General features: G+C 36.9%; 3 protein-coding genes and 2 non-coding genes across 5 annotated transcripts; 3 read left to right on the top strand and 2 right to left on the bottom strand.

The window, feature by feature from the left end:
- Positions 1–410: 410 nt before the first annotated feature.
- TRNAA-AGC lies at positions 411–483 on the top strand. The gene has a single exon. It is a non-coding gene; the product is annotated as a tRNA-Ala (tRNA).
- Positions 484–6,796: 6,313 nt separating this feature from the next.
- Positions 6,797–8,704, bottom strand: LOC113763714 (pentatricopeptide repeat-containing protein At1g09190). Its single transcript, XM_027307617.1, has one exon. The coding sequence runs from the start codon at positions 8,702–8,704 to the stop codon at positions 7,247–7,249; it is 1,458 nt and encodes a 485-aa protein (XP_027163418.1). The 3' UTR covers positions 6,797–7,246.
- Positions 8,705–9,433: 729 nt separating this feature from the next.
- On the bottom strand, positions 9,434–12,954 carry LOC113761806 (zinc finger matrin-type protein 2). Its single transcript, XM_027304945.1, has 11 exons — positions 12,673–12,954; positions 12,461–12,541; positions 12,350–12,374; positions 12,081–12,163; positions 11,395–11,427; positions 10,991–11,069; positions 10,859–10,911; positions 10,137–10,197; positions 9,940–10,022; positions 9,755–9,846; positions 9,434–9,653 (listed from the first exon to the last, which is right to left on the bottom strand). The coding sequence occupies exons 1-10, from the start codon at positions 12,691–12,693 to the stop codon at positions 9,757–9,759; spliced, it is 609 nt and encodes a 202-aa protein (XP_027160746.1). The 5' UTR covers positions 12,694–12,954; the 3' UTR covers positions 9,434–9,653; positions 9,755–9,756.
- Positions 12,955–13,020: 66 nt separating this feature from the next.
- On the top strand, positions 13,021–13,092 carry TRNAP-CGG. Its single transcript has one exon. It is a non-coding gene; the product is annotated as a tRNA-Pro (tRNA).
- Positions 13,093–15,218: 2,126 nt separating this feature from the next.
- Positions 15,219–20,358, top strand: LOC113761365 (probable protein disulfide-isomerase A6). Its single transcript, XM_027304323.1, has 11 exons — positions 15,219–15,529; positions 15,963–16,047; positions 16,750–16,847; positions 17,008–17,063; positions 18,222–18,339; positions 18,489–18,516; positions 18,606–18,697; positions 18,899–19,055; positions 19,143–19,267; positions 19,496–19,595; positions 19,998–20,358. Exons 1-11 carry the CDS (start codon positions 15,372–15,374, stop codon positions 20,061–20,063), a joined length of 1,083 nt encoding a protein of 360 aa, XP_027160124.1. The 5' UTR covers positions 15,219–15,371; the 3' UTR covers positions 20,064–20,358.
- Positions 20,359–20,648: the final 290 nt, after the last annotated feature.

Genomic DNA, 20,648 nt, shown 5'->3' with positions numbered 1-20,648 from the left:
TAGTGGTCTGATTTCTGGTTTTACAACACAGCCTATCTCGCCCAAACTCGACGTCAATGCTAAGGGAGCTAACGCTTCTTGATGGAAGTAGGAGAGAAAACAAAGCCTCCGATTGGCAAGTGAATTTTTTAGGTGTTTATCTAAAATTTTATTGTAATTTACTGTAGAAGTATATAGAAAAATTTTTGAAGTGTGTAAATTTTTGAATATTTTGAAGTGTTTAGTTTAAAATTTTTGAAAAGTTTTTTGAAATTACTGTAATTAAAGTTGTTAAAAAACTTGTAACAGACAAACTTGGCCAAAAATTTGCTTGCCAAACAAGGCCTTTTCCAATTTTATATGGTCTCAGTCTTCTGAGAAGCAAAGTTAATTGCAAATATGGATTTTATAGATGCCCCACTGGCATAAATGGGGATGTAGCTCAGATGGTAGAGCGCTCGCTTAGCATGCGAGAGGTACGGGGATCGATACCCCGCATCTCCATCCTTTTTATTTCTTAATCAATCTGTGTATGTTTCCTCCTCCTGCTGTGACACACACAACAAAAGATGTCAGAACAAATTCATGACATAAGAATCTTCTGTTGATACTGCTCAAATCAAACCTTATTCTTACCGTCACTTCTGTCAAATTAGTGATTAAAATGTGGTTTTTCCTGCCTCCAAGGCATAGAAATTTAAGAACAAGTAAGAGTTGGTGGCTGCTTACACACCAAACTTAGTGTATTCTTTTCAAATCCTTAATTTGGTCTTACCTGTATTCACTTAAAAAGAGTTGATTGATATCCTTTCTCTTCTTCTACAAGCGATGGTATGTTCACCTTGACCTATCAGATCAGCGCCCTTTATATAATTCAAGAAGATAATCATTATCAAACTGCGCAGTATTTCCTTTGCTGATACCATTCACTACCTCTGCAAATCCTCTTATCTTTTTCATCACTCCTATGGTAGCCTTAAGTTTCTTGAGGAAACAATGCTTCATACTTGCTCTCCTTGCAGTTGCTGCTATCTTTTGTTGCCACTTAGGTAGGTAACTGTTTTAACTCGGAAAAATTGAGAAAAAATTGTTGTACTATATTACACTTGTGCATGATGAAAATTTTGATGGACCAATCAACAGGATATGCACAGATAAATCCCATGCAAGTTGCTGGCAACGCGCTGCTGTGCTTCGACAACAAACTTGTAGGTGCCTCAGCATAATCATGAACTAGAAGATGTCTAGAACAGGCACTTTCGAGTTCTTCTTCTTCTTTGTTATTATTTGGTTCTAACTGTGTCCTAAATCTTGTTCTGGATCTGAAAACAAAAAAGATATACAGGGGATGTTATAAAGACTATCAACTAGACCAAAGCGGGGGTCTTTACGTTCCTTGTGAAGCAACAAATAAATATTGCAATGGACCTTGCTTATCTGAGACTAAATCTCTGCTTAAATGCATTGATAGGATGGCCTCCAACTTCCTGTTTTTGAACGGGGCCACGACTCAGTTTATCAGAAATGCACTTGATACTGGATGTAGTAGATACAGTAATCAAAGAGGTAGATCGTTAATTATGAAGCAAAATCATCTGTACTTGAATTGCGTTTGATATCTTCTCTTTGAGCGAGGTAATGAAATTGTTGACCTTTGCATCCCATTTCTGTTCTCTGTCTCTTCTTTTTTTTTTTCGCAGAGACGTTTATTGTTGGAGATGATTTGAATAGACTACATGAATCCTGCGGTTTGAATTTCTATAGCAGTGCTCCACCAATCGGGTTTCAACATTATGCTATGTCTTTCATATTAGGAGGGTGTTGCCTGTTACTTTTCCAACATGTTTAAGTCTCAATAAAACAGCAGGGAGGGGAAGTACAGAGCTGGAAAATGTATTCTAGATTTGTGGACTACAAAGTTATATCAGCTGCATGCACTGGTTTCATCTTTCATGCATTTATCTGCAATCTTCCTATTACTACGTCTATTTTTACATGAGTAGCTTTCTGTGAGAAAATCAACCTTCAAACAGCTTTTCTTCATGTAAAGATCCAGATACTCTTATTCATTTCCATAATCTCATCGGTGGAATAAATATTAAGGTTTGATCATCGAATTTCCGGCCGGCCGAGCGTTGACACTAAGCAAACCATCTTACTCGTTTAACTTTGTAAAATATAGGAAAAAAGACAATGAACTTTACTTTGGCAATTTGGTCAAGCTACATATGCCAAACTACAACTCAGCTGGAATTCCTACCTTAGCTGGTGGTATATCATGCATCCCAGCAGTTGTTGACAGATTTGGCACCAAGAAAGCATGAAGTAGCCAGAGTTAGGAGCTGGAATTTCTACTTTGTGCTGGGCTCTACGTAGCTTCTCAGCAACCCTTGAGTACTGTTGGCCCTGCCATGGCCTCAGTCCTGAGTCCTGACAAAAAATGCTTTGCTTACAATTAAGAGTTCTGGAGTTCAGAAAACTTGTTATCTATAAGAGGCATTCAAATAAAGTATCATTTCTGTGGAGGTATTGATTTATTTTTCAGAATGTGAGAATCTTAATGGGAAAATGATCACACTGCTCTGTAAGTGTTCTCATGAACCTTACCGTATAACAGAAAAAATATGTCACTTTACCTCATGCTGAGAGCCAATACTTTGATCCAATAATACAAGGGGTGATGATCTGAACAGTTTCAAGTCCTTGCAGAATTATTTCCATTAAATTTCATCTAAAGTTTTGAAAGGACTAATATCTTTCTGGACCAGAACTGGCATAGAAGAGGCATCATCTATTATTTTTCTTCACCAATTTTTCTCAAAAGAACAACGGAAATTTGCCTGTTAAACATGCGGCCTTTCATGGTTCTTGAAATTTGAGAGCCATGTTCCAAAACAAGAAATCTGTACGCCCATCCTGTTTAGAAAGCCGGAATCACTCAGAAACTGGGACATCCATAGTGCATAAGGAAGTGAAAACTTCCCTTATGCAGAATAAAGATAGAAGAGCATAATTGTTTCTCTTAAGGGCAATAAAATGCTGAAAGAAAACACCAGCAGAGTCAGCAGGACGCTACCGGGAATCATGCATTCTCAAAGACGAAAGCACATAACAATCTGTTTACGGAGTACCTTTGAAGTTATGATGTCGTTTTTGGGGAACTACCTAATCTCAAAAATCTCCAGGGACCGAAAGATTTGGGCCATTAAGAGAACAATATAGCTTGTGAAACTCTATATCCCATAGCCAAGAAGAGGCAGGTTGAGTTCATCAGTTTTCATTGGATAATTGGAAGTTATACGTACATATGGTATTAATCTTTACCCACGATGCATATCACCACTGTGGCATGTTACTTCCTTACGACAAAAAAAAAAAATTCCTCAAGAAGAAGACTTGGATAGAAGGATCAAGAGACAATGTTGGAATATTTTATCCAGTCTAGAAGGTTTACCTTCCTTTCAAACGTTTGGGGACAAGTGCGGAAGTTGGTGGCTAATATTACCAAACTCCCTTATTCATATTCCATATGTCTCCATATGTGCTTTTCCTTACAGGTAAGTTGTGTAAAATATCGACTACATATATCTCTTCTTCCATAGAATTTTTCCAAGTGGCATAATTGATTGACAGGAAATCAAAGCATAGAGTAACATCATCTATATTTCCTCCAACCATCCTTTAAATTCCAAAAATAGCATGAAAGTTTGTCCATTTTCCTTATTCTAGCATCCTAACAATGGTCTATTTAATTACATCCACGATAGTCTCAATCTTTTCAGTGAGATCGAGATGCTCCATGCTTTCACTATTTATGGCTATTTCCTGCTGCAACTTAGGTAGTAGAGTTTCCTGAACAACTGCAACTGGTTTATCTTTTCTTCGGTTCTCATGTTAGCTGATTTTCCATCAGTGGGCATCTGCCTATGTACAATAATCCTGAACATTATTGTTTATGCAAACAATCAACAGGGCATACACAGGATGCAAATCAAGACAATAACCCAACCTTTTTGTGCTTCAACAACAAAGTAGTGAGTAACATGTAATAAAGCATATCTACAAGACCTCCCTGGCTTCCTTTGCCCCCCCCCCCCCCCCTCTCCTTTCTTTTATGTTTTGGTGTGTCTTTTTTCTTTCTCTAAAGATCAATTGTTATCTGCTGATTAAAGGGGTGAAGGGCTCCCTCTAACTACCTTTTGTTTTCCTTCTGGAATATGACTGAAACAGACTTATATTGGCTGTGATCAAGCAGATAGATTAAACCATAGTGGTGTCATATACATCCCAAGCAACAGTACAGAGAAATTCTGCAAAGGACCTTGCTTTTTGGAGACCAAGCTGCTACTGAAGTGCATTGACAAGTTAGCTCCTAACTATCTATTCGACAATAAAGCCACAACTCAAGACATAAGCGCCCTTGGGCCTTTCTATTTGATTCTGGATGCAGCTGTACTGATCAAAGAGGTAGGTATACTGATAGGAGTTAATCTACTAAAGTACCACAGCATTTCGCTCCAGTTAGCAAATGTAATCAATCAATCATGTCAATTATAATTAAAAGATGTTTTGGAGTCTTATCCAGTGACATAAAGATCTGTAGAGGGTTGCAAGTTTATGACATCTTCCCTTTTTATCATTCATAGTTATCTTTGATGTGGCAGCTTGCGTACATGGTGGTATCAGTTATTCAAGCAGAAGTCACTTTACCTTCAGATACCATGCCTTACCCGTCACAGCACAGCACTTTGGTTTTTTTGGCTTCTGCATCATCATTAAAAATGTCCAATATGTGGAGTAGCATGTATGCTCTTCTTAAAAGTTACACTTCTATACGTGTAAAACGCTATCACATCAAGAATATGCACCATATTTATCGCAAACTTCCTTTTATTAATCTTTAGGCAACAGCATCAGCTGCAACCAACCCGGAGTTGATTATGCATACTGACTCGTGTTTCAACTTCTCAGTCAATATACCAAGCAACATCAAGCTTCAAATCAGATTCCAATTTTAGACAACATCATTGTCACAGCCCTACCGAATAAAATCACCCTTAAACTTCCAGGATTTTTTTCACAGAGACAGAGAGCGCAGTAGAGAATAAGAACTCACATAATATAGATTGATAAAATCGGATTTTACATAGAGGGAACCTGCACCAGCATTCTTATTACGCAGAACTACTACTACTAAAGATCCACGAGGATATTAATCACTTCATCATTTTATATCTGACTACCATATGGCACAGGCCCCATAATAATATGCAGTTACTTAATCACGTGAAGGCTCACCACCTCCACGGACACGAACATTCACCTTCACTGGCTCTTGCTTCACAGCAGCTGTCTCCTTCTCCTCAGTCTTAATGTCTTTAGCTACTGGAACAGCCTGACTTGCAGCAGGAACAGCAGCAGCCTCCTTCTCTGTCTTAATGTCCTTTTTTGTCGTTACAACTGTTGGTTCCTTCTTCGGAGTGGTTGCAGCTGGAGAGCTAGAGGTGTACTTCCTCGAAGAACAGCAACTACCCTTGTATTCCATCTTTTCCTTCTTCAACAGATTTTTCCAATAAAGGGTCACCCAAACTCAAAAATATCTAGGTCGTACGCTGATGCGATGACAGAATGCTAGTGAATACTATTTATAGAGCTTACGAGGCTCATGGGATTCTTCCTTAAAGGATATGTGCATGTCTTCTGCGGAACCAATGCGTCTCAAACTCTTCACTTCTCATGTAAATCTCCCATTAAATTCTATGCAAAGTACTTATTCATTAATTCTATAATTAATTTTGTAGAATTCTAGGCATCATTTGTTATGCAATTGGACATGGTTATGCCCCATGCAATGTATAAGATATGCAGGGGTGGTGGTGGGGGGGCTTGAATTAATTACCAACTGGTGTAGTGATTTGCCAAGGTTCTCAGATGCAGTCACTCTGATCGTAGTACCATTAAATTTGACCTCGTTTTATGGGATTCAACATCTGTTTGTCAGATAAAATGCACCAGATAGAGATTGGTATAGAAGATGAAGACTCACTTTTTTTCTTCAACTATAATTATTAAACAAGTTCCATATTCTGATTGGAATATAAATGCTCTTCCGGTATAAGATCAGCTACATCAAACTTGTGTCATTGAAGGAAATTATAAATTTGATAAAGACCTTGATCATAAGAGCCACTTTGTATCAGCGGCGGAGCCAGAAAACATTTTCAGTGGGGGCAAAAGCAACTCTAAAATTTTTTACTTACTCTTTTTCTAATTTTTTAAAGAAAGAAATATTCACCAATAAATACAAATAATGCAAATATTCCATGAAAAACATAAAAAGACAAACTCAAAATTATTAATGTAATAATAATTTTATTTCAAAAAGCAAACTAAATCATTTACAATTGCTCATGACGAGTTTTCATAATTTGATAACGGTTTGCAATTTTTTCATTTTGAATTTTACGAAGTATATTTTTCTCAATATAACTAACGAACAAATCATTCATCCAAGTACGTCTTCCATTCTATTTCGTAACCGATTCTTCCCTATATTCATAACTAAAAAAATCCTTTTCTACGATAGCTATAACAATAGGTAAAATCAAAAGCAACTTTAGAAGCATATAAACCGATAGATACACAAAACTCAGGGAGCACACTTAAAATTATATATCAAATTCTTACGGGAATTATAGAAATTTAAGGGGACAGTGGGGCCCCTGCCCCCAGTGTAAATCCACCCCTGCTTTGTATTCTGTTCAGAAGTTCCACACAAAATATAATATAAACAAATAAAACGAAAGTGTTTCCACGTGAAAATTTTGGTCAAAAAACAAAAATTGGGGGAAAAGAAGGCCGATGACAAAGAAAGGACATTTTTTTTTCATGAAATTTGCTACATTGTATCTGCTCCCATCTTTGCATATCCAACATTCAAACTATTTTCCAGTTTTGTCCATTCTGCTGTTTTACTTGATCGTTTTCTTCTGTTGAAAATTTTGTGGAATTACTCGGTCAGTCAAGCAATATTGGCTTCCAATGCGTTTGCTCTTCTGCTCAATCTTTGCTTTTCTTTTCAAACATTTTGCTCCCAGCAGTTACGAGTCAAATGGGTCGGACTCACATGCAATGAGGGCCAGCCTCTCACGCCTGATCTTCAATTCATCCCATACCTTGCGCCAACTGGCTGTGTTGCCTATGCATCTCCCCATCTGCCATAACGGATCAGATGTTCACAAAAGAGTTCGTCAATTGCACCAGCGAATTACCCAAACATGCTCTGTCCTGGCACCTTAATCACACTGTTTTCTCTCATCAACACTCTCAGCTTCTCAACTTCATCCCAGTCCCCCTTTTCTGCATATATATTTGATAACAACACATAGTTTCCAGAATTCCAAGGTTCCAGATTAATAAGCTCCTTAACAGCTCTTTCTGCAAGTTCCATATCACCATGAGTTCTGCAAGAACTAAGCAGTGCACCCCATAATCGGGCATTTGGCTTCATTGGCATTGTCTCTATTAGATCAAAAGCCTCTTTTAAGCAACCACTACGTCCAAGAAGATCGACCATGCAGCCAAAATGCTCAAGCTTTGGATTTATACTATGCTTTCCAAACATCAAGCTAAACAAGTCCCTACCCCTTTGCAACAATCCCGCATGGACACAACATGCTAAAACTCCCACAAAAGTTGAATCGTTCGGGCTCACACCTTCATCTGTCATCTCATCAAACAATTCAACCCCAAGTTCCCCCTTGCCATTGAAAGCCACACCTGAAATCATTGCATTCCAAGAAACCACATTCTTTCTGGCCATCTTCCTAAATACCAGAAAAGCAGTATTTAGGTCCCCGCACTTGCAATAGAAGTCAACTAGTGCGTTACCGACTGTTACAAAATCTTGAAAGAGACCATTTGACTCGACAAAAGAGTGAATCCACTTACCAACCTCAACTTCCCTCAATCGGCCACAAACCGGCAACATAGTAACCACAGTCGCCTCATCCGGCTCAAACCCACCATCCCGCATTTCATGAAAAAGCTCCAAAGCATCCTTATCCCTCCCAATCTGCGCCAAACACGAAATTATTGTATTCCAAGAGACAACACTCCTCTCATCCATTTGTCTGAACAGCTGAAATCCCATTTTAACATTTCCAATCTTACAATACCCACGAATCATCAAGTTCCAAACAACCACATCTGAATGAGACATTTCATGAAACACCTTCCTTGCATCATCCATCCTCTCACAACTCGAGTATAGCTCCACAATTCCTATCCTAATAGACCCAAATCTCTCAAACCCAAGAACAAGCGCCTCTTTATGAACCGCTTCACCCAATTCAGGGTCACCAAGATTCGTACACGCCTTAAGTAAAGGCGCAAACGTAAACTCATCGGGCATAATGCCGCGGCTTTTCATGGCCGTAAATATATGAAGGGATTTTTCGTAAGGCCCGCATAAGGAGTAGCCCTTTATCATGGAGTTAAAGAGGAGGATATTGGGGTATTGAAATTGTTGAAAGATAAGGTTGGCATAAGGCATTTTATTGAGGGAGCCGCAGACGGAGACGAAATGGGAGAGGAGCTGGTTGGAGTGGTGGAGATGGTGGCGGAGGAAGTGAGCATGGATTTCAGTGAGGTGGGTTCGGGTTTTCCGGCCGTGCAGAAGGTGGAGGAGCCTGCGCTCCACCGCCTTCCCGCTTCCTCTGTTCATGCGCTATTTCTCGCTCAGCATGATCTGTTAGCGGGAAACGAGGAGAAGGGGTTGGATTTTGGCGGGAACCTTTTTGGCTTAATTATGTGGAATGCCTTACAATTAATTAATACGACTAACAAAATATTCCAAAAAAAAATAGTTTGTCAACTGAAAAATTCATTTCATTTCCCTCGGAAGCAAAATTCATTATTTAACTCAAAGTCCCATTATCCCCTGATAGGAACAATTTTGTGGAATATTATAGCCTCTTTAGATTGCAATTTTTGAGTCTCTTTTTAATAAAAAATATATTATAATTATAATATGTCAGGTAAAATGATAATCGATAAATATATCGAGGGACTATTCCAATCCTCCAAATATGCTGCCGTATTTGGAGTTCTCGCCGTATTTTTTCATTTGTTTAGCAACTTATTCAACATAACTAGTGGTGGCAAAACACGGGAAATCTACCCTATAAGCAGTTGCTTACCTAATTTTTGTCGAATAGGATTCTTTAGTGTCTGAGGGAATTTAGCAACAAATGTTGCAAGAAACCGGACAATTGTTTTTCTCTGGATTAGTTTTGTGGTAGAAGTTTAAGATAACGCTGTCTCGCGGTTACTAACTGCAACGCACAGGAATACACTTCATTAACCTGCAAGCAGAAGCATCTGTGGAGAAGATGATTGCTCATGGAATCATAATAGTTGGCCTGAATTTTTCAATCAGGAAAAGGCAAGAGAGTTGCTCAAAAGAATGCATTTGATTTGTATAGCAGCAGGGCAAAAGTCAAACACAAATCAGCCCAACAAAATCCTACCAAGCGCAGGCTGATATTTTGACAACTCAAGTTACATTCGGATTTGCTGTCTGTTAAACTAGAATTAGACAATCTCATAGTACACCCTCCTTTGCCATCCCAGCTAGTTTGCAGACCAAGTTGCACAGGCTTTCCATGACAAACCTTCAATTTTGTACAATCAGAGCAGTTCAAAAGTAAGACAGAAGCTCAAAAGGAATACATCAGGTGAAGGTGATATAAACAGGCAAACGAATCATGCGCACCATCACTTTTTGGTAGATCGAAATCCCCCAAAGCCCATCATAGCCGCAACATCAGGATCTAATTCAGGTTCCTCTTCTTCAGCCTTCTCTTTCTGAGTAGAACAAATCAGCATGCGCCATAAGCTCATGATGGGTCAGAACCAAAAGAGTAATAAGTAGTAGACTACAGAAATTCAAGTACAAACCTTCTTCTCTTTCTTTTTTTCACGGCGCTGGCGCTTCCTTTCCTCCTCTTCTTGCTGCTGCTTCAAGATTCTCTCATCAAAGTCTACAAAGGAAACAATCAATAATGAGTCTGACAATCATAATTCATGCATAATAACTAAGAGAAACACGTTTTATTCAATACTTTAACATCAATTAGTAATTATTTAAATATTACCTTGCTCAGTAAACCCTACAGTGTCTTTCCGTTTCTTTAGAAGCTCGAACCGCTGCTGGACCTGTGATATATATTCTCAGCACTTGCATTAGAAGCCAAAACCTTCGTTCCAGTTCCAGAAAAACTTACAAGATTAAAATCAGTTCCTAGAAATGGCAAACAAGAGCACTACATGAATAGGCCTGCTAATAGCCTTTCCAGAGCATGGCATGTCAATTGGCATACTTCGGCTCAAAACAAAATGTCTGTACACATAAATCTTAAGGGAAAAAACAGTAGTAGTTGCAGTTTCAACCTATATTTACCCAGAGATGAATCCAAACATAATATCGACATCAACCACACAACTGAGAGAAGTCCAAAAACTGCATCTTCAGTTAATGCTGCAAACTTGCACCCCTTATCAAACTAAACATTTATCAGTTGTCGTCATAGCAGATCAATAATGTTTTTCAAATTTGTACAGAATAACATTAAGCAGTTGATCTTTGTTATTTCTTTTCTTTGCACATACCAACTCTTTCAAAACAGTTCATAACATCTAGTGGCAAAGTATGATAAAAATTAGCCACCAAAGATGGTCTCAATTACAAACCTACCAACCCCCTATCTTCCCCAATCCCCTTCCCCTTTCCCCATTGGACAAAAGCCAAATTATTGCTTTTCTAAAACACAAGACAAAAAATGACTAAGAAGTTGAAGGACAGATTGCACAAGCTTACCTGCTCCAGGGATGCCCGCTCCACCCGCATAGACATACCCAGAGCTCGTTGATCTAAAAGGAAAACAATAGCACATTAATTGACAGAAATAATGTCCAAAAGGGACAGTTTCAACACACATGGAACACATACGCTTCTTCCCATTAATATGGTCCAAATAATTTGCTGAATCTTTTACTACACATTCACAAACCGAGCAGTAGTATCCTGCCTGCAATACAACAATCTCTGTCATGAAAATCCAAGGGTAAAAATTACTAATGTATGAAAAAGGATAGGGACTATTAAGATTTTGAGAAACAAAAACATGCATATACTACTTCATAGATAACCATGAAACCCTCATACAGTACAACACATGGACTAATTAACAATAGGTTTAAATTGTGATCCAGTTTCATGTAATCCTTTCATTGTATTAATGCCTTGGCATATATAAAGTTCTTTTCCAAGGACATTAGGAACATAGTTGTATGTCAGATCCAACCCTTACAAAGGAATGTGATGATGCTAGTGAAAGTAAGCCTGGAGATTACCTGTTGGCTTAGGGGTGCAACCGGAGTGACAACCTGCCATAAAATGCACAGACATAAGGCATTAGCACTGTGAAAACCAAGTGAGGAGCTACAGAAGGTTAGAAACGCAGCAGTTCATTTTCAACTCAAGGTTGTATAACATATTGTCAATGGAAGCAACATGATAAAATAAGGCAAACCTAGTACACAGAAATGTCAGCCCCAAATCCTAAAATATAACAGCATATACGAACCCATTAAATTGTTCTAGCATGTGATACTTCTATCTCAGCCCCATATCTACATCAACTGAATCTTTTTACTTAGCTGTGACGAACAAACAGATAAAACGCAGCCATCAACCGACAATATGGGAGACCACCAAAGCAGCCACTGAATCTTTTAACATAACTTTAAGCAGTTGCATCGAGAAAGTAAAGATTTTCAGCATGCAACTCCAACACAAGATGGACAACAGCTGATAAATACCTCTTCAGATTATATTTAGCAACTCCTAATGTCCACTAAAGCAGCTCATTAGACCTACAGCTCATCATGATTCATGCTCAACGCAAGTGAAGAACGCAAGTTAGTAACATAACCTACACCAATAACTTCAAAGCCCAAGTAGCAGCAAGAATTCAAGCCCAAGATCCTCTTGATTTCAACAAAACAATCAATTACAAAGAGAACTGAAGGACACTAACCTGAGTCTTTCCTAATCGAGATTCAAGGTCGACTTGATAATCTCTGTGCTTCAAGGGTTTCCTCTGCACCGGTGGACCTTTGGCTGCACATGAAAACTTTCAAGTTCAGCACCTAAAACCAATAAATTGGAATGGAATGCCACTATCTAAACCAAGTGCAGAAGAATTGAAAACTTGGCCAAATGTGCATCAGCACACTATACTCATTTATCACAGCTGAACCAACTCGTTTATCACAGCTGAAGAACAGGCAAGCTAAATAATATTACATTTTTTGAACTTCGTCTCTGCCTCCTACAATAAAAGACAAAAAAAAAAAAAACTTTATTCGAGAAATCATAAGAAAAAGCCCCCAAAAAAAAGAAAAAAACCAGGAGAACCTTTTCTTCACGTTCGCGAGCACGTTGCAAATACTCTTCTCGATCGAATTTCTTGCGGAAAGTGTTGTCAACTCCAGCGACCTGCCCCAAAAAAATATCATCAAAATATGAAATATTTTTAAAAAATCCATTAAAATAACTAACTTAAATTACATGACAGGGTCCAATAATTTGTTTGCAAGTAAACAAACTTGATAAGGTTTTGAACTTACGCTATTATTAGATTGAGCCATTGCTCTTGATGCTTCAGAGATGTAAAGCTGCTTCGGACTATGAATTAATCACCAGGTACAGCAACTTAAATTGAAAATGAAGTTGCTAAACTATCTTCCTTTTTCAAGAAAAAAACCCTAATTTTCAAATTACAGGAGTACTATAAACCCTAATTTCACATTTGAATTCAGACGGGACAGCCTGAACACTCGGGGGGGAAATTGGGGAATTAGAAGGAGGAGGAGGAGGAGGCAGTACAAATTTGGAGGAAAAAAAAAAGCTATTTAATTTACTTTTGACCGTTGATTTACAAAATAATCGTACGTCGTCTTCTTTAAAGGGAGAGAGGGTGTTTGGTCTAGTGGTATGATTCTCGCTTCGGGTGCGAGAGGGCGCGAGTTCGATTCTCGCAACACCCCCCTTAAGTTAATCCCTTCTTGATGGTGCAATGTTTTTACAATGAATTTGGGTTGGCAATATTAATATTTGTTGAATTTATGATGGTTTGCTTTCAAATTGTTTTTCCAGTAGAAAGAAACAGGAATATAATATGACAATTATCTCATATGTGCGTTTCTTCTCCTACCCTTTTGTGGGTTCAGTTGTAATGCTATTGATTGAATTGTGATGATTGGATTTATGTGCAGTGCTATTGATTGAATTGTGATGATTGGATTTATGTGCAGTGCTAGTGTTATTCCATCTATTATGGACCCCTTGTAATCTAATTATAAAAAAAAAAAAATCATGTCAGGTTAATGTGTTATTATACACATAGTTTGATACCAAAAATATGAAACTATCATTCAGCTGCAAATTCTGAAAAAAAAAACAACAATTAATTTTTTTTAGTTTAATAGTTAAGGTTGAAACCCACGAATTAGTGGTTTTGCGTTCAATTCCTATCTTCCATGTCCGTTTATGCTTCTTAACTAAAATCTCACCCCTTCCCATGGTTAAAAAAATTTAGGATTGCTAATACTTTGAAGTTAGATGCAAATAAGCAACCATTTTTATGAAGGATTGCTATTTACCCATAAAAGAAAAGAATTTAAAAAAAATCCTATACACTGGATTTAGATCCAATGAATGTTTTGCTAGTGTAAACAAGATAGTACTAGTATTAGACAAAACAAGAAGGCATTCTTGTATTGGCAGCCTTTCCCTAGTTTGATAATTATAAAGCAGTACCACTGAACACTGATAGGTCAACCCTTAGGTTTTTTCTTCTTGTATAGGTTAAGAAGAAAGCTTACACCTGGCTTGAGGAGTACCATTTATGGCTATAACAATTGTTTTTATGTACTGGTACAAAAGTGTTGCAAATTGCAATAGCATTCAAAGAAGGTATATAGGCCAACAAATTGCAACAGCATTCAAAGACTTGCATATTGCAATAGCTGTTGGTAAAGTCTAAGGGAGGTGGGGGTCCAGGGTTCAACCTTACCTCCCACCGTATTTGTCACTTAATTGTAGCCGCCACCTTTGGATGGCTTTCTCTGAGTATTATCGTTGTGAACAAAAAAAGAAAAGTTTCAAAAAAGGCATTCATAAAAAGTAGCTAGTTCGTTTTGACAATTTGCAATATTAGACTTTTTATCAGAAACTGCATTGCATTAGAAAAAAAATAAAAACATACTCCAATGCGTCCGCAACATGAGTGTGCATCTGTGCATGACCTTGTGTTCCCTTACCTACATGTGTTCATGCACTTCATTCTTCCTACTTTACTTTGTTTTTTTTTTTTTTTGAATATATAGGGTCCCTATTTGGAGTAGAATTTGATTAACAAAATATATACCCATTGGTCATTATCTCTTACAGGAAAATAACTTGGCTAGGAGATTATTTTGAAAAATTATTTAAAACAGTACTATAACACCTTTTTCTAATGTGACTTATATGAGATAAAAAGATAACTGGAGATATAAAAGAGATGTTTGAAAAACATGTTTATGATCAAAGTAAAATTTTTTTTTGCAAATAAGATGACATTCAAACAAACCTATTCATAGTACTTCACTTTTTTTTTTTTTTGTTATGATGGTACTTTTATTATACCTTTTCGAATTTGAACCACACACACAAATATATATATATATATATATGTAAAGTCAATAAGAGTGACATCATAAAAAGAAAAAAGAAAGTGCCAAACGCTAATAACAATTATGAATGAGATAAGAGTAGTAAATCTTACATATACAATGACAATGACAATGCATATGTAATATTTGAATTTTATTTCAAATTTAAATTTAAATTATATATTATATAACCATTAAATAGTAAAAATATATACATTATCAGTGTATAAAAAAATTAATTATATAAAAAAAGTAAAAAGAACAACTGCTCCTTTTTCCAGAAACACTACTGCAATTTTATTGGCAGGGAAAACAAAAGCAGTACACTAGTCATTCCCTCATTGGTGGAATGAGCCAACGTGACATGTTTTCTACTTCTCTCCTTCAAAGTTCAAACTTTGCTCCTCCTGCTAGATAGGAAGTCTTCAGTTTTTTTTTTTTTTGGCACTATAAAATTTGGCTTTTTTTTTCCTTCTAAAACTATAAAAGCCTTCAATCCCTTGTTTGCCTAAAACCATACCTGGGAAATATCCCGCATCACTCTTTGCCTGCGATTTAGTGGCAGCAGTAGCAGTAGTAGGAGAGAATTTCCAGTTATATTAGAGAAAACAATGTCGAGGCCACGGATCTCAATAGCTTTGGTAACCCTAGCTCTGTTCTTCTTCTTCGCATCGGCCTTAGCTGACGACGTCGTCGTTTTGACTGAAGAGAATTTTGAGAAAGAGGTCGGTCAAGATCGCGGGGCTCTCGTCGAGTTCTACGCTCCTTGGTATGCCTGATTGGCTGATTCCCCGTTATTTCCTTCATTTGTTAATTTTTGCGAGGTTTTTTTTGGTCATGGTGAATTGGATGTAAGTTTTTTGATGGTTTTGATGAATTGGAGTCTGATGTATTTAATTGCTTTTAGATCCGCGAACTGTTTTTTTTTTTTTTTGTAATAGTCGAATTCGGATCTTTGCGAAAAAGATTGCTGTGATTTTGCTCTGTTTTATATTTATATGTGGAGTCATAGGCTCTGCCAGTTTTCGTCTGTTGCCGTGTATGATATTTAGGAGATAGATGGACTAGCATGAAAAACTACTGTGTCGGAATGCGAGATTGATTTTTGATATCATTATGTTTGCTGATTTGAAGTGATTTTGAGCTGTTCCTGTAAGGGAAGATGTAAAGAATTTTTTTTTTGGCCCGTGATGAATTTGCAGGTGTGGGCACTGTAAGAAGCTTGCTCCAGAGTACGAAAAGCTCGGTGCTAGTTTCAAGAAAGCTAAATCTGTTTTGATTGGAAAGGTTAGCTCTTCAGCTCTCTTATGATACATTGACCCTTTCAAATATGGTGGGAAAAGCCTCTTTTTTACTCTAGGCTTGTAGTGTTGCTATATCGATAAGAACATTTGCCTTGGGTTATTAAGTAGTTTAGCTAAAGTTGGTACAATCTAAAGCTTGTAACTTCTGGGAATGTTACTATTGCATTGCTGTAGAGAGCTCAGATATGATGCAAAATTCATGGCTTTTGCCATGCCATTGTGGTGTGTTTCTTTTAATGGATTTTGGAGTTGTACATTATTAAGGTTTTTGCCATTGTATGAATCATCTATCTTTGTGCTTTTTCTGATCACTGGTTTAGGAGTTGTCATCCTTGGCAGCTGCATTAATATAGAGCAAGATGCTATGGCAAAACTCTCTCAGACAAAATATACGGTTATTTCATGTTGAAAAAGTGCTTACATTTTATCTTTTCATCCTCACAAACTGGGTATGCTCTATTTGATTTCCATCACAAAAATCTTGAGTTGTGTGGAACCTGAGGTCCATTACTATCTGGTGGCTTGCTGTTATCAACGTCGGTTTAACTTTCTTAGCTGTTGTGAATCTTCTATGTTGCATCTGATTTAATTTCAATACTTAAAAAATATTAATCAATGGTTTAGCTGTGAATTATAGCAAAAATAAGTTTAGTTTTTGAACTTTTGTCAAATTATATTGTTGTAGGTGGACTGCGATGAGCATAAGAGCCTTTGCAGCAAATATGGTGTTTCTGGCTACCCCACCATCCAATGGTTTCCGAAAGGTTCCTTGGAGCCCAAAAAGTGAGTATATGTGTAATACTGGAGTTTTCAAAAGGTCTTTGTTTTTCTTTACTTGCTCTGCGAAAATGATTTCTGTCCTGGTGTTGACTATATGTAAATATAACTTGCATGCCTTGAGTTCATACAATTGTATTCCTCATGAATCTATTTTTATTCTTAGGTATGAAGGTGCACGATCTGCAGAAGCCCTTGCTGAGTTTGTGAACAGTGAAGGAGGTAATGTTATTGGCTAGCTGGCTTGTATTTTGTACTCCATAAGTGTAATCCATGTTAACAAGTTTGTTAGATTTACGTTAAAGCATATTTTGGTAAAGCTGTTTAATAATCCACGTAGATGTTAAAATCCAATCCATATTACTTATGAAGATTAGAAATTTACTTCACCTTAAGATATCACCAAACTCTTTTGGATTCATTGTGCTGAAATATCACCTTAAATACCTGATAGTGGGACTTTGGCATTAATTCTTCCTGATCTTGAGCATACATGAACTGCATCGTAGCTAGTATTTATACTATACATGGATTTTTCAGCTGCAGTAATGTTTAGTTGTAATCCCTTCTAAGCATTTAATTTTGATTGTTCATCTTGAATAAAGAGATTATCATATTCATCGAATTTAGTTACAGCAACTTGAAGGAATTGTCATCATTGAATTTCAAGGTGCCTTTCATTGATCTCTTGTTTTGCATGCAGTTTGGAGAAAAATAAGTAATTGATAACTGACATATTACTGCACGCTTAATCTCTTAATATGAAATATTCTAATGACTTTTTTATGTGCTGTAACATTGGCAGAATTTTTTTACCTCGAACACATGGTGTTTGTGTGTTAGGTGTGCAAAAAGTGCCTCATATATCATTAGAAGTTGTTAACAGGAATACATGGAAGGCTAATTCTTAATTTTTTTTTTTAAAAGAACTTGTAATTTCAAAGAGCGTGAGATATGTCCACTTCATAAAAGACAAAATTCTTTGTGGATGGACTGACTGCAGCTTGAAGGAATGAAATCAGTTCATGTGCTTGGTTACCTTTCATTCTATTATGTGTTCCTGTTCAATGTTCAATGCTTTTCTCTTCCACTCCATCTCAAAATTAGATGCTATATAATTAAAGCTTATTATTGAGGGGCGGATACTCATCTAGACAAGTTTCAATAACATATCCTTTTCCTTCTCAAAAGGAATACTGAAGTTGTATGTTGTATGCTGTGTTGTTTGATAGATTTTGTCCTATTGTCTTTTCAAACAAATGTTACCAAAAATTCTATTGCAAATTCAGTGACCTCCATCTATTATCTAGCTATTTTTTTAATCCGCATCTGGATGATATATGCTCAACATATGAAGATTGAATACCATTTTCTGTGTAGGGACAAATGTCAAGATAGCTGCAGTTCCTTCAAATGTTGTGGTACTTACTCCAGAAAACTTTGATGAGATTGTGCTTGATGAGAAAAAAGATGTTCTGGTTGAGTTTTATGCCCCCTGGTAATATATAGGTTCTGGTACATTTTCTTTGTTGCAAATCCTCTTTTAGGTTGCCAATTTGTTTTCCAATCAACTATGTGTGATAGCTCTGGAAGTCCAGTATGATTATACGTCATTTTGCATCTCTGATTTTGCTTTATCTTTTGCAGGTGTGGTCATTGCAAAAGCCTTGCTCCCGTATGTGCATTACTATCTAATGGAATATGGTGGAAGCTGTCAAACAACTTTTGACTAAAAGCCTGACTTTCTATTTTTATATTATGCAGACTTATGAAAAGGTGGCTACAGCATTTAAGTTGGAGGATCATGTGGTTATTGCTAATGTTGACGCAGACAAGTACAAAGATCTTGCTGAGAAGTGAGTCCTTGATATGTTTGCATTTTTGGTCCTTAGCCAATTGATTTTTCCATCAGATTTCTGCTTCTGCTGTTATTGTTTCTAGTTTATCCATCTTTGTGCAAAGAACTGGGATGCTCTCTCTCTCTACACCACTGCCCCCAAAAAGCCCTTGTCTTCTGTGTTTGTAGAAGATTTTATGCTAATATTTTGCCAAATCAGATATGGTGTAAGTGGTTATCCTACATTGAAGTTCTTCCCAAAGGGCAATAAAGCCGGCGAAGATTATGATGGTGGTCGCGATTTAGACGACTTTGTTACTTTCATCAATGAGAGAACCGGCACCAGCCGTGATGCAAAAGGACAATTAACTTCCCAGGTTAGTGGCAAACTCTCATACTGTTGTAAAGTAACACAACACCGGTACTAATACCAATTTTGTATTTTTGTTTGTCTTACAAAACAGGCTGGTATTGTTGAATCCCTTGATATTTTGGTGAAGGAGTTTGTAAGTGCTTCAGATGAGGAGAAGAAGTCAATATATACACGGCTGGAGGATGAAGCCCAGAAATTGACGGGTCCCTCTGCAAGGTTTTTATGATGATTTTTTCTCTTATTTTTTCTGCAAATTTGTATTCCTATGTATTTTCCATTTGATAATGAAGCTTAAATTACAAACGTTGTGGTCTGGTCTTGTAATTATGCTTGAATCAGTTTTCGACTAAATGTTCTAATGAGGATCATGCCTTTTTCAGAAAAAGGATATATATTTAAGCGCAGTCCAGTGTTGATCTTTTTGTTTGAAATTGTTTTGTTTAGATATGGGAAAATCTATCTGAAAGCTGCCAAGAGCTGCTTGGAAAAAGGTGCAGATTATGCTAAGAATGAAATTGAGAGACTTGAACGTATGCTTGCTAAGGTAATACTCGGGCTGTTCTTATGTTAGTTCTTCAAATTTTCTGCAGCTACTCTTTTATTCTTCTTTGATTAGCACTCAGTAATTATAGTTGCACATCATGTCTTGCGACAATGACTATCTAGAAATCACAGCTCACTTTTAGAACAATAAATCGACAAAGCTTCTTTTGAAATAATGACTAAAGGAAAGATGCAGTGAGAATTTTATAGAGAAAAGAATGTCATTTAAATGATTGGTTTTTCTAGTGCTATAAATGCTATGGAGGATGTCGTTTTCTGTATCTGGCTATGAAAAGTTTGTTGAGCTTCTCAATTAGTTAATCGATTTGAAATTGTCACTCAAAGACATAAAATATTCAAAGTTTTCTGATATCTCTACATTACTCGATTAATGGTGATGCAGGCAATAAGTGCAGCAAAGGCTGATGAGTTCATCCTGAAGAAGAATATCTTATCTACATATGCTTGAAAGCATAGGAATTTCAGTATGGTAATTCATGTAGAAGCTGGTTGCCTGGAGATGTATTCATGTATTCGTCTGCCATCCAGGCTTTCCCAACACTTGGGAATTGTATCATCTTGTTACTCTTAATTTGCTTCTTTTTTTGGCATTTCCATGCCTGAAGTATGTTTAGAAGGTAGATTTGGGAAAAAATGGAACATTTTGCAGTTTTACGAGCAGGAATAACACAAATATTTAACGTAGGAAATGCTTATTATGACTTTGACTTTTGAATGAGACGGCATCCTGCTTCCGCAAGACATTTCCTACCCCCACCTGTAGCAATCTTGCTCTTTTTTCTCGTTTTAAAGGATGTATCCAATCTGATGAGGATACCCTGGTGAATCAACTTGGGTAGTTTTTAAGAAACAACTGCATTGGTTAAGGTAGTACAGATATTCATTTCGATATTATCATAGAAATCAGAACGAAATTTTGCAGATAATGTGGTGAATAAGATATCAGTTGAACGGATATTAACATATATTTTAAGAACTGTATCAGGGTATCAGCTTTGTCTGCTAAAGCCCCAGAAACTATAGTCTGCAGTAT

The sequence above is a fragment of the Coffea eugenioides genome, chromosome 2 (genome assembly GCF_003713205.1).
Source record: "Coffea eugenioides isolate CCC68of chromosome 2, Ceug_1.0, whole genome shotgun sequence".
NCBI lineage: Eukaryota > Viridiplantae > Streptophyta > Magnoliopsida > Gentianales > Rubiaceae > Coffea > Coffea eugenioides.
This window is presented reverse-complemented; position numbering and strand designations above follow the sequence as displayed.

Bases quoted from the DNA above. Each gene is read 5' to 3' on its own strand.
- LOC113763714 (XM_027307617.1), bottom strand. From the start codon at position 8,704: ATGAACAGAGGAAGCGGGAAGGCGGTGGAGCGCAGGCTCCTCCACCTT.
- LOC113761806 (XM_027304945.1), bottom strand. From the start codon at position 12,693: ATGGCTCAATCTAATAATAGC. The intron at 11,428-12,080 runs GTTAGTGTCCTT...ATTTTATGGCAG, and splicing joins CTCGATTAGGAAAGACTCAG to GTTGTCACTCCGGTTGCACC. The intron at 9,847-9,939 runs GTTTGTACTTGA...TGTTCTACTCAG, and splicing joins AAAAAAAGAAAGAGAAGAAG to AAAGAGAAGGCTGAAGAAGA.
- LOC113761365 (XM_027304323.1), top strand. From the start codon at position 15,372: ATGTCGAGGCCACGGATCTCAATAGCTTTGGTAACCCTAGCTCTGTTC. The intron at 17,064-18,221 runs GTAATGTTATTG...TTTTCTGTGTAG, and splicing joins GTTTGTGAACAGTGAAGGAG to GGACAAATGTCAAGATAGCT. The intron at 19,056-19,142 runs GTTAGTGGCAAA...CTTACAAAACAG, and splicing joins AAGGACAATTAACTTCCCAG to GCTGGTATTGTTGAATCCCT.